This window comes from Enhydra lutris, unplaced genomic scaffold, assembly GCF_002288905.1.
Source record: "Enhydra lutris kenyoni isolate GAN:26980312 unplaced genomic scaffold, ASM228890v2 scaffoldscaffold37, whole genome shotgun sequence".
Classification (NCBI taxonomy): Eukaryota; Metazoa; Chordata; class Mammalia; order Carnivora; family Mustelidae; genus Enhydra; species Enhydra lutris.
Genome location: NW_019154121.1, coordinates 1884000 through 1896488, shown reverse-complemented (window position 1 = coordinate 1896488; position 12489 = coordinate 1884000). Strand labels below are relative to the sequence as shown.

Here is a 12489-nt window from a genome sequence, read left to right as displayed (position 1 = left end):
TAAGATGTAAATTATTCCATTCAGGGATATTAAATGGTTAAGGGAAATGTAGTAACATTGCTTAGAAACTTGAAAATCTCACTCATAGTTAATATGATGAAATGTAACCTTAGGCATGATTTTCTGTTCTTTTCCAGCTGCACTTGGGAGCACAGCATGTTGATGGTTGGATTTAGAGTAGACAGGGAGTTTAGTCTGTGAAAACAAGAGAAGATAAGGGTCAGTATGAGTGAAGGTACATTGAAGGAAGTAACTAAAGTAATGAACCACAAACTTTAAACTGGACAGGGAGGTGACTGAGGTAATGAGACGACTGCAGGGCAGTGAAAGGGTATTAAGATCAGTAGCTTATATATCTTGAAGAGGTTGAGATCCTAGAAAGAGGTGAACAATAAGATGAGATGGACAGAAATGCAAATATCTGAATTTAAACTTAAGAAGGTGATGTAGTATTTTTTACCTTTAACTGACATACGTGTTAAATCAATTCAGTCTCCCAAAATTGGGAGTTAAACAAAGTCTTGGGATGGAAATCTCACTTTCCCATTTATTTACAGTAATGTATCTATTTTTCAGAGCTGAGGGTCCCCAGAACTTGGAGTAAAGAGTGAAGAAATTAGAGATGTCAGAAAAGGAGCCTGGATAGCTGGGAGGGCACCAGGTAGAAGAGTTGGAAATGCCCCCAAAAAAGGAAAACCTCACTGAATTGAAAATTACTTACACTCAGACCAAGAGACCATTAGATGTCACAGTCTAAGGCCAGAGTCTACATGTTTAATGCAATGGAATTGGTACTGTGTGTGTTCCAGACTCTATTCCAGAGCTTGAGAAGCCCCTTCACCTCCTTTCACTTTCACATTCACTGAGGCATTTTATGTGGAGCAGTAAGGCAGCTTTGCTGCCGTGGGACACCCCTTCTCTTCAGGGCCAGACTTTCCATACAGGTCTTCAACACTGTCACCTGCTCTCTCATCAACATTGACTCTTCCACTCTTTTTAGTAACTTCACACGTTCTTGCTTTTCCTCTTTACAGGTTCCACTGCTTCTACTATTCTCTTATATACTATTCTCTTAAATGCTTCTACTATTTTCTTAAATCAGGGTTCCATTTTCAACACGCTATTCCTCATTTTATGTTTTTTTCCTTGGCAAGCTCATCTATCTCATAGTTTAATAACTATCTATTTGGTTATGATTTAATAATCTCTCATTAGCCTGTGACTCCCTTATGTTTACAAAATTTTCTAATCAAAATTAATGCTTTAGGAGTACTTCAAGCTCTCCACTTCCCCCAAACTGAATTCATGAGCTTTCACCTGAAGTACATGCTTTTTGCTTCACCTTTATCCATCTTCTAGTAGCACAGAGTATTCCCAAATTCTTATTTTCCCTTCCTTGCCTCCAATTTAATCAATCAGTAATCTTTATTGTTTCATTCCCATCCATCTCTTCATTCCTGACTAATCTTTGCCTTTATCACAGCTTTAGGCTCTTGATATGCCTTTTTTTTTCTTTTGTCTTGTTCCAAATGACACTGCAACCAGAGAGATCTTTCTAAAATTTATGTTGCTTTCCTTTCAGAGTCCTACTATTTTAGAAGGCATAATAGGCAATTTCAACATTAGTCCCAGCTTACCTATCCAGTCTTACTTCTCTCACCTCTCTCCCTCACCCTCTGAGCTCCTGACTATTTTAATCTACCAAGAACACCCTGCATCCTTTCCTTTCCAGGTATTCATATATTTTCTTCCCTTACTAGGCTTTTTTCCCTACCCAGAACTTTGCTGAACTAATCACTAATGGTCTTTCAGGATTTAGATTAGATAGAACTCATCTGGAAAGCATTTTCTGATGGCCCTAGACTAGATGAGAAATTTTGCCACCCATCAGAGGGAGCCCATAATTCCTTGATTTTACTTTTTTTTTTGGTCACATTGGATTAAAGTTCTGTATAGTTGCCTTTGTCACTGTATCACAAGCTCCCTCATGCCTGGTGCAATATCTTGTTCACCTTTGTATCCCTAGCATTTAGTCCCTACTGAGTTCTCATGACATGTTTGCTGAATACATGAATGAATGAATAAATTATCAGATTTCTAGTAACAGCTTTGGATTCACTTTAATTGATGAAAAAGGAATCTCCACTGCAACAGATGCAACTGATTACATTACAAATGAAGCCCTGGTGTGGAGCACACAGCCACATCATCATTTGGCTCATGTCTATCTATACAGAGTGCTATAAGCCAATTACTGTAGCACATAGATAGTATACATTTTGTTAATATATATTAGCAAATAACATATATAATTATTATATATACACATATGATTCACAAACTCGATGATAGTACTGGCTTTTTTGAGCCTTATTATGCCCCCTTCTAGTTTTCTACTGATTATCCTTCTCTAATTTTAAAGACTATAAACCACATTCTCATACTCCATTTTAATGTTTAACACTAGCATGGTATGATTCTTTTTTTTTCTTTTTCTTTTTATATATAAGCAAGGTAGGCAGCTAAAACACAGAGAAACAGACTACACTAAGAAATGAATAATTTCAGAGACCAAAACTACATACTATCTTGAAGGAAAACTCATTCTCTTTTCGATTCTTATACCTCTAGGTGCCAAAACTTTCATTTAATTCCGGGTTTTTGGTTTTTTTTAAAGATTTTATTTATTTATTTCACAGAGAGAGATCACAAGTAGGCAGAGAGGCAGGCAGAGAGAGAGATAGAGGAGGAAGCAGGTTCTCTGCTGAGCAGGGAGCCCGATGCGGGACTCGATCCCAGGACCCTGAGATCATGACCGGAGCCGAAGGCAGAGGCTTAACCCACTGAGCCACCCAGGCGCCCCTAATTCCAGGTTTTAAGGGTGATTTAATGTATACCCATAATCTATTCTTATATAGTTTGCCCAGGAGAGGTTAGCTATTTTCATTTAAAATTGATCCACTTTCACCATGCTTGTAGTTGAACACAAGGACTAAAGGACATGAATCTTTTAACAGTTCCTGATAAAGTTGGATTACACATATCTTACTAATTTAAATGTGCAAAATATCTAAAATGAACATCTAAAAACATACTTTTTCAAGTTTCAGAGAAATCATATTTATAGTTTCACAAAACAGAAAATTTTATACTTAATTCAATGTTTAACACCTACGAAAGTGTTATTTTCAAATCACTGAAATGCTTCTTACATTCAAAAATAACTCTGGGGGCGCCTGGGTGGCTCAGTGGGTTAGGCCTCTGCCTTCGGCTCAGATCCCGGGGTCCTGGGATGGAGCCCTACATCGGGCTCTCTGCTCCGCAGGGAGCCTGCCTCCACCTCTGTCTCTCTGCCTGCCTCTCTGCCTACTTGTGATCTCTGTCTGTCAAATAAATAAGTAAAATCTTTAAAAAAAAATAAAATAACTCTGCGACAAAACAAAGATTCTAAATAATTTTCATTATGAGAAAGTTTACTCGCAAAGGTAAATTATTTTTTGTCAAATTAACATCCATTAAATTCAAATGTCAGATACTCACAACAAAAATTCTTTTAATATTTCCAACATTAAGAAATTGTAAAATTCAATTGAGAATTAACATTGAGGGCACCTGGGTGGCTCAGTGGGTTAAAGCCTCTGCCTTCAGCTCAGGTCATGATCCTAGGGCCCTGGGATCAAGCTCAGCAGGGAGCCTGTTTCCTGTTCTCTCTCTCTGCCTGCCTGCCTACTTGTGATCTCTGTCAAATAAATAAATAGTAATTAAAAAATTGAAAAAAATTTCAATTCCTAATTGTTCTTTAGATTTCATAATAATTAGTTTGCATTTTTTAAATTTAATTTAATTTTTTCAGTGTTCCAAAATTCATTGTTTTCTATTTCTAAACATTTGCTCTACACACTAACCTGACTGTCTCCTGGGGACATAAAAGAGTTAATATATTATCCTTCAGGTTCTATATATATATATCTTTTTTAATGAAAAACCTTGGGAATTAAAACAAATTTTGGTCAAGACATTTCTCAATAATCAATTAATATAGGAATTTCATAACAGTGTCCCCACTTAATAATTAATATTGTTAATAAATTATATAACAAAATCTACAAAACAACTTTTGTCCAAAATTGTTTATTTCCACTGTGAATTTGACTGTTTTTCAAGAACATGGGAATAACTTACAGTCTAGTCAAAATACATTCTGCGTTAGATGCATTTCCTACTAAGTGATAAATTTTACTCATGAAGATTCAATCTATATTTAAAGGATGTAACTGAGAATGTGGGTATTTTTTTTCCTTTTTCCCATTTTATAATAATAAATAAGGAACTGATCAAATTTATGTGAATGGATATTTTAATAAGAAGGCAAACAAAAAAAGTTAATTCCCAAATATTCCTGGCAAAGGAAATAAAAACTTGAATTTTTGGATGTCTTTCTTACTTTTTCCCCTTATTCCCTTCTTCCTTCCTCCTTTCTGTTTCTTTCCTTTCTTTTTCTTCTCTTTCTTCTTTCATGATTATTTTCTTTCTTTCTTTCTCTCTTGCAGACCCAACATTGAGACTAGCAGAATTTCCAAAAAAAATATTTTTAAATCATATAAGTAATATTTTATATTATTTTGCCGCTATCTCTGTAGTTTGCATTTGGTTGCAGTTCCAAGGGAAGTTGTTAACAATATCTTAAAAAAAAAATAATTTTCACAGGAAAAAAAAATACTCATCAGAATTCATTTTTCATTATTGTTTTTCTTTTACAGAATATTCTGGAGCGCTTCCTAATTTCCCTACTTCATATGCTGCTTTGTTAAGAATTAAAAAGAGTTCATCTTCATCCCTCTTTGGTTCAAAGACCAGACTGCGATACAGTAATCCTTTATTAGGAACACTGAATGTTTCTTCACCAAGTTGGCGAGGAACAGCTCAACATTATTATTCCCCCATCAATCTTTATCATCCCTCAGATGCCTTCAAACAAGATGGTAAGTGTTAAAGGAAAACTGCATCTGTTGAAGTTAAACATGCAATGAACATTTTTTTTTTTCAGGACTATTGTAATTGGGGTCAACAGGGGTGAGAGTTTAAAACAACTCTCTCAAAACAGAAAGTGGCAGAGATTTTAAGATCTGGAAAAGTGGAGGACACGGAGGGACAGGTTGGTCAATGTGATTAGGATATGTAACAGTGGAAAAACTTTTCCTTTCTTTGCTTCTAGATTTTTTGGCTGGTCTAATAATTAAATTGGCATAATACAGATTAACAAAAGAAAATAAATTTAATCTCATACATATAGGAAGTGGCCAAAGCAAGCAGCATTTATACCTTTTAGACAAAGAAGCAATGCATTTGTGAAGAATTAGCAAGATGAATGAGTTTGGGCTTGAGGTAATAATTAGTGAAGAAGTAAAAAGATTTGTTCAGTCAATTTTCTTGGCCCTAAATTCCCTATTTCTGGTGTAAGGATGCCTTCTACTCTCCTGGTGCAGAGACGGTGCTTTTTACAAGGAAGATTAGTTCCTGCCTTCGGTGAGGAAGAAGGAGGGTTGGAGTGTCCTTCTTGTATCAGCTGTTTCTTAAGTAACTTTATTTTAAAATTATCAGCATACCAAAGTGGTATACCTTTAGGTGGCATATTCTGCTCTCCTTTAGCCATGTGAGTTTATTAACTGGTGTTTATTAAAGTTAGTCTCTTATCCTCCTTATAGAGACTGGGAGATAGTGAGCCTTTTTATCTTGATAATTGCATTTCAAAGGACTGGCTGCTGGGTCCTTGAGAAAGTGTACATTTAACATTATTTTGAGTGGAAAATAAATAATGTAAATTTCCAAAACTAAAACAGTAATTATATTAAGGACTACTGAATAGCTATTAACATTAAGGTTTGAATAACATTTTCTAGATGTTCTCTAACTGTTGTTTTTGAGTACATTAACAAAATAATACAAGCTTAGTTAACAGTCAGAGAAAAACACTAACAAATGATTATTACTAGGGGCTGTTCCAGGCTCTTTTGTATAGCTTATCTAAATAATTCTCTCAACAAATATGTGAAGTGGATATTCTTACTGTCTTCTATGTAAATGGAAACTCAGAAGTAGATAAGCATCTTTTAAAAGTTCACACTGTTAATAAGCAGGTAATTTTTATTCCTATATCTACTGATTTTAAGTCCAATACACTGGGCTATATTTCCGTTATGACTGATGAAGGACTAAGCATCCAAAGAAACATTTTGCAAGAACTAAACTATTTGGAAATGTCCTTGAAGTGTAATAGTAGGTTGCTGTGCCAAACACAAGCAAACTCATGTCTCATGATTATGCCAGTTTTTGCCACATGAACATCATCTTATAGAGTTGACATGTAACTTTTATTTAAGCATAATATTAGCTCCTTAAAAATGTTTTATTTTTTTTGAAATAGTATAATTTTAAAATTCCCATAATGTGTTCTGTGAAAGACAATATCAAGAGAATTAGAAGATAAGCCACAGACTGGGAGAAAATATTTGCAAAAGATACATCTGATAAAGGACTATTCAAAATATATAAAGAACTCTTAAAATCCAACATAAGACAACAAACAAATTTTAAAAATAACCCAAGACCTTAAGATACCAAGGAAGACACACAGATGTTAAATAATCTTATGAAAAGAGGGACTGCATCATTTGTCATCAGGAAATGAACATTAAAATGAGATGCCAGTACATACCTATTAGAATAGCTAAAATCCAGAACACTGAAAATACCAAAGAACACTTTGGAGTTCTCTGGAGAACACTTATTGATTTCTGGTAGGAATATAAAATTTTATAGCCACTTTGAAAGACAGTTTGATGGTTTCTTACAAAACCAAACATACTCTTACCAATATGATCCAACAATTGCACTTCTTGATATTTATCTAAAATATTTGAAAATTTATGTGTATATAAAAACCTGCACATGGATGTTTACAGCAGCATTATTCATAATTGCCAAATTTGGACATAATCAAGATGTCCTTCAGGAGGTGAATGGATAAATAAACTGTGATACATCCAGAAAGTGGGATACTATTCAGCACTACAAAGAAATAAATGATTAAGCTCTGAAAAGATGTGGAGGAACGTTAAATGTATATTAGCAAGTGAAAGAAGTCAATCTGAAAAGACACATATTGTATGATTCCAACTATTCAACATTCTGGAAAAAAAAATGATGGAGACAGTAAAAAGATTAGTACCAATGATGGGGGTTGAGGAAGAGATGAATAGGCAGAGCACAGAGGATTTTTAGGGCCATTAAAATACTTGGAGCATCACAATGATGGATATAAGTCATTAAACATTTGTTTAAACCCACAAAATGTACAGCACCAAGAGTGGAACCTAATGAATATAATGGATTTTGAGTGATCATGATGTGTCACATTATGTTTATCTTTAGTTAAAAAGAAATAGTACCATTCTGGCAATTGATGTTGCTAATAGGAGAAGATATGTATGTGTGGGAATGAAGTGTTTATGAGAAATCTCTACTTTCCTCTAAGTTGTGTTGTAGATCTAAAACTGCTCTTAAAAAAATAAAGCTTTGGGGTGCCTGGCTGGCTCAGTCAGAAGAGCATGTGACTCTTGATCTTGTGGTCTTGAGTTTGAGCCCCATATTGGACGTAGAGAGCACTTAAAAAAGTAAGTAAATAAGTAAGTAAATAAGTAAGTAAGTGAGTAAATAAATACATAAATAAAATCTTTTTAAAATTCTTATTATATTAACTTCAATGTCACAGTCATTAGGCAGAGATGTGTTGGGATTTGTGTTCTTTAGGAATAATTATTTTATGGGACTGCAACAAAATAGAATGTATTGAGTGGTTAGAACTACAGGATACTCTTGTTTTTGGTAAATTCAATAGACCCGGAGTAAGGCCAGATAATCTGCATTTATAAAAACCTTCCAGGTTATGTTGATGCTCCTGGTTGTTGAACCATGCTTTCTTTGAGTAGCAAGTCTCCAGGCTGGGGACCAGTTCAATATAATTTAAGTCTTTCACTGCTCTAGTTTAATCCATATTTAGAGTATCAGAAAGAATGGGAGTTTTGAGTATTTCCAAAGTAATCCTCCGTAGCTATTATTTCCTCACCCTAGAATTTGATAGTTCTTGGCTAGATGTGACTTTGAATTTGTTCTTTCAAGACCCTGACATATGGCTTTTTTCAGGTAATTCCCTCCTGCCTTAATAGAGAATAAAGTTGGGGTTGACATACTCTTGTGAAAAATGAGAAAACTAACAAAACCTGAATAGAAAGCCTTCCCATTCCTGCTCAGAAGTACTCCAAAATGGAGTTAAGATTTTTCTGAAAATTGTAAAAATCTAATTTGCAGAGAAATTTGGGAAAGCAATTCTACTCTTGTATATAAAACCTGGAAAACAAATAAATATAAAACCATGTTTATTGCATTATATGTTTAATAGCAAAAAATTAGAGACAACTCAGTTATCAGAAGGGAAATGGATACATAAGTTGTAATTTTTCATGTTTTGAAAAGTTAAAATGGTTAAAGTGAATAAACTATATATTTAAGAAACAAAATTAATATACCTCAAAAGTTAATTTTTAGTGAACAAGGAGTGTTAGACTACTACTTATAATATACCATATATGTAAAAAGATTAAAAATCAAAATAATATATACTATTTATGCATATGGATACGTGGTACAATTTTAAAAACATGAATGTGAGGTATCAAGTTGACTATAATGCTTATCTGTTAGGACAAAAGGAAAATGAGAGCAAAGAAATGGCATCAGGATAGGGAAGGTAGATGACCTCAACTATGTGATATTTTAGTTATTAAAATAAAAAATCTGAAGCTAATATGATGAAGCTTGTACTCAGTAAAATCTAAAGTGGTTCACAATGATTCTCTCCTCCTGGTGTTTATAGTGTAATCATTTCTCTTCAACTGTGGGCCAAAGCCAGTAATCTGCTTCTGGAGAATAGATTATGGCAAAAATAATGCCAACATTAGGTCATGAAAAACTCTGTCTTCCATCTAACTTCCATTCCAAAGAATGCATAATCAGGATCTGAATAAACAAAGTTCAATGGACTATACGGATTAGCTGCCTAGAGTAGAATACCAACCTCTTGAGATGAGATGAATCTGAGGAAGACAATCTTAAAATTATGATATTGTGAGAAGAATCCTCTGTAGAAAATGTAGAAGTATGGTGAGGACATCAAGAAAATGAACCAAGGTTATATGTTTATTATCTCACAGTTTCTGTGAGTCAGAACCCAAATGTGGCTTAAATGGGTCCTGTGTCTCTCACAAAGCAGGACTGTAGTCTCATCCCAACATTCAAATGATATAGATCACTTGTTAGCACACTTATATGTTGTTGGTAGGATTCAGTTCCTGGTAATTGTTGGACTGAGTGCTTTAATAATTCATGGACTGTTGGCCAAAAGCCTTTCTCAGTGATACTCTCCACAGAATAGCTCACAACATGGTAGCCAACTTCCAACAGCAGGAGCAAGCCAGAGCAAGAGAAGGCAAACAAAAAAGACTTCAAGAAGTGTATAATTGACACTAACACTTGATTCAGGTGAGGAAGTGGAGACAGTTAATGAATAAAAAATTTTGCGCTAAATTCATGAAGCAAAAAAGAGAAATGGGAGTAGTACCTGGAAGGGAGAATGTTGTTCTTTGGAGTCAAGTGGAGTCCTCAGAACTATTTTGCTTTCAATTTGATATTATTATTTTAGGTAATGATTATCACCACTTCAAATTTCATGTGCAAATATTCCACCCAACAAAAGACATTATCTAGTTTTAAAAGAAACTGAGTTGTTAATAAAGTAGTTGTTTGAATATGAGTGTCATTTAATTGATTAAAAAGTTGACTAAGGTTTAAACTGGAAATTTTTGTGATAATATAGGAATATTAAAAACTCTTATGGGTTAGTCCCTCAAACACCTACAGAATATGCACAGTTTTTTGAAATGTGATATGGACAAGGATTATTAACTACTGTTAACATGACATCCGTTTTCCCTTTATAAATGAACAGCTAATAAATTAGTCCTTGACTTCATTTCTCTGTGTTGTTGTTGTGGTTTAGAAGGAGTAAACATAAGTGTAGAGAGCATTTCATCCTTCTATTTGTGATTAGATGGTTAGTTTAAAATATTTTATCTTTCTTGAACAGAGGAGCAATCTAGATTAGGAGTAATGCTGACACGAAACTTTAGACTTACTAGGGAAGTCCACTCCTGAGATTCAGAGACTACAAATGCTACATCAGGTGGAAAAATTGTGATTCTTACAAGCAACTGAAATGAATTATTTTCTACTAAGATTGAGCATATGTTTACATTTCTTCAATGATATAAACAACCTGTAATTTACATAACACTCTAAGTCTACCTACCCTTTAGAGTTTCTACCACTAGCTTCTGACATGTGAAGATTTCCTGCAATTTGCCAACTTTGTTGCCTCATATGTTCAGTACCTTAGGCTGAATTTCATTGTTGACATGGCTTATTTCCAGATTTGACTTGGCACATGGGCAATGGCATCATAACTCAAAGTAATCTCTGTGTTGACAATTTTCTGTTGTTTCTTCAAAACAATCTTTGCTGTTAAATTATTTTGGAGGATCAGATACAAAATTTAAATGATCTTTTATAAGAATAAGAATTCCCTCTGGAAGGGGAGAAGGTATTTCAGTGGGATGGTATACTCCTGTATAAAATCAGATCACTCCAGTTTCTCAGTTTAAAAAATAGAAAAATATATCCTAATAAAACCTTAGAATTTTATGACCATTCATTGAAACTTTATGACCTTATTCTTTATTATATTGTTAATTTTTAGAGCTGTTGTTATTGTTTTACACTATTATGCTATTCTCTCCAATTTAACTATATGTCATTTGAGCAAAAACCATCTCATACACTCTTCTTTATCCACTCTCATCAGTAAGAACAGTGCCAGCTTACTAGAAATTTCACAAATACTGTTGAATAAAGAGGCAGGTGAGGAAATTAAAAATGAATTTATATATCATGATAGACTATTTGCTTGAATTTTGTTTACTTAAACATTGTATTCTGGATTACAAATGATAGGGTAGAAAAAGCAATGTCCTTCCTCTGTTGATATGGTGGCCTAGTAGTTTGGCATCTTCTGAAGGTTATATGGGGTTGGTACATTTTGACCATTCTTGTAAGTGATAGCATATCTGAATCATCTGATCTTTCTTTTATAGCTACATTAGAAAATGACAAAAAAAATCTATTAGACTCTCAATTTATATTATGTACACAGCATAATGCCACTTACCCATGAAACATTCATCATAGTGCTTTTTAATAAATAATGAACTCCAGTTCTTAGAAATCTTGGAAAGTTTGTAATGAAAGTTTATACTTGTTTAACTTTTATAAAAAAACAATTTTAAGTTGAAAAGAAATTTAAGATTAAAGGAAGGTTTGGATATTTGCTTTAAGAATTCATTTCCGATGCTCCTATGTGTGGAAAGTTTTTCTCACATTGTAACTGTGAATTTCATCATAAAATGTAATTTCTGGTAAAACAATTCAAAACTTCTGGAAATCATCATATGAAATACATTAGTGATCATTTAAAGTACATTTTTTTGTAATTGCACTTGACCCGATAGGCTGATATTTCTTCTAGATTATATTACTGATACACTTAGTTCATATTACATGAATAAACTAGACAAGGCCATAAATTAGAGCTAACTAGCATGTAGAGGGGTTTGGGGTCTGGCATTGGACCTAATCATTGAGAAAAAGAATCAATTGTTTAAAAGAGGATTTCAATCTAAAGGACAAGTTTAGAATCTAGAGAGACATAATGTCTCCATACTTTTGTATCAACAGAACATAGGTATTCTTAATGGAACCTTCATATTCTAATTTTAATGGAAATTTCTGTAAACTAAGGAAGTTATTATCTGCTAATCAATTCAAGCATAGGAAAATCTTGACCAAAGTATATATATTCTAGAGCAGAATTCAGTAAAAAGCTGTCCTCATCTAGGACACAAAATTACCTTTTATTTCAATATGAATTTTATTTTGAGATAATTCCAGCAATAAAACAGCAGTTGGAAAGACTTCATGCGTTACTGGAAGTGATCAAGCTAAGACAGATAAATATCCCAGAGATTTTTAGAAAGAATGCTTGAAATGAATGGAAATTTATTCTGATTCTAGAAGTATATGGCTCTAGGATATCATTCCAATGAAATTTAAACTTTTTTTTTCACTTTTGTTTTCTTAAAGTAGCTGTTTTTTTAAATTCTATTATTATTATTATTTTTATTTTCAGCATAACAGTATTCCTTATTTTTTTTTAAGATTTTATTTATTTATTTGTCAGAGAGAGAGAGAGGGAGAGAGAGCAAGCACAGGCAGACAGAATGGCAGGCAGAGGCAGAGGGAGAAGCAGGCTCCCTGCTGAGC

The 12489-nt window shown here is 33.7% G+C and overlaps 1 protein-coding gene across 1 annotated transcript in view; it reads left to right on the top strand.

The window, feature by feature from the left end:
- Positions 1-4210: 4210 nt before the first annotated feature.
- The window catches only part of LOC111154359 (contactin 5), a 560291-nt gene continuing 552012 nt past the window's right edge, over positions 4211-12489 (top strand). The window contains exons 1-2 of the mRNA XM_022513913.1: positions 4211-4226; positions 4761-4982. Coding sequence (XP_022369621.1) covers positions 4211-4226; positions 4761-4982 — 238 coding nt within the window. The remainder of the gene's footprint in view (positions 4227-4760; positions 4983-12489) is intronic.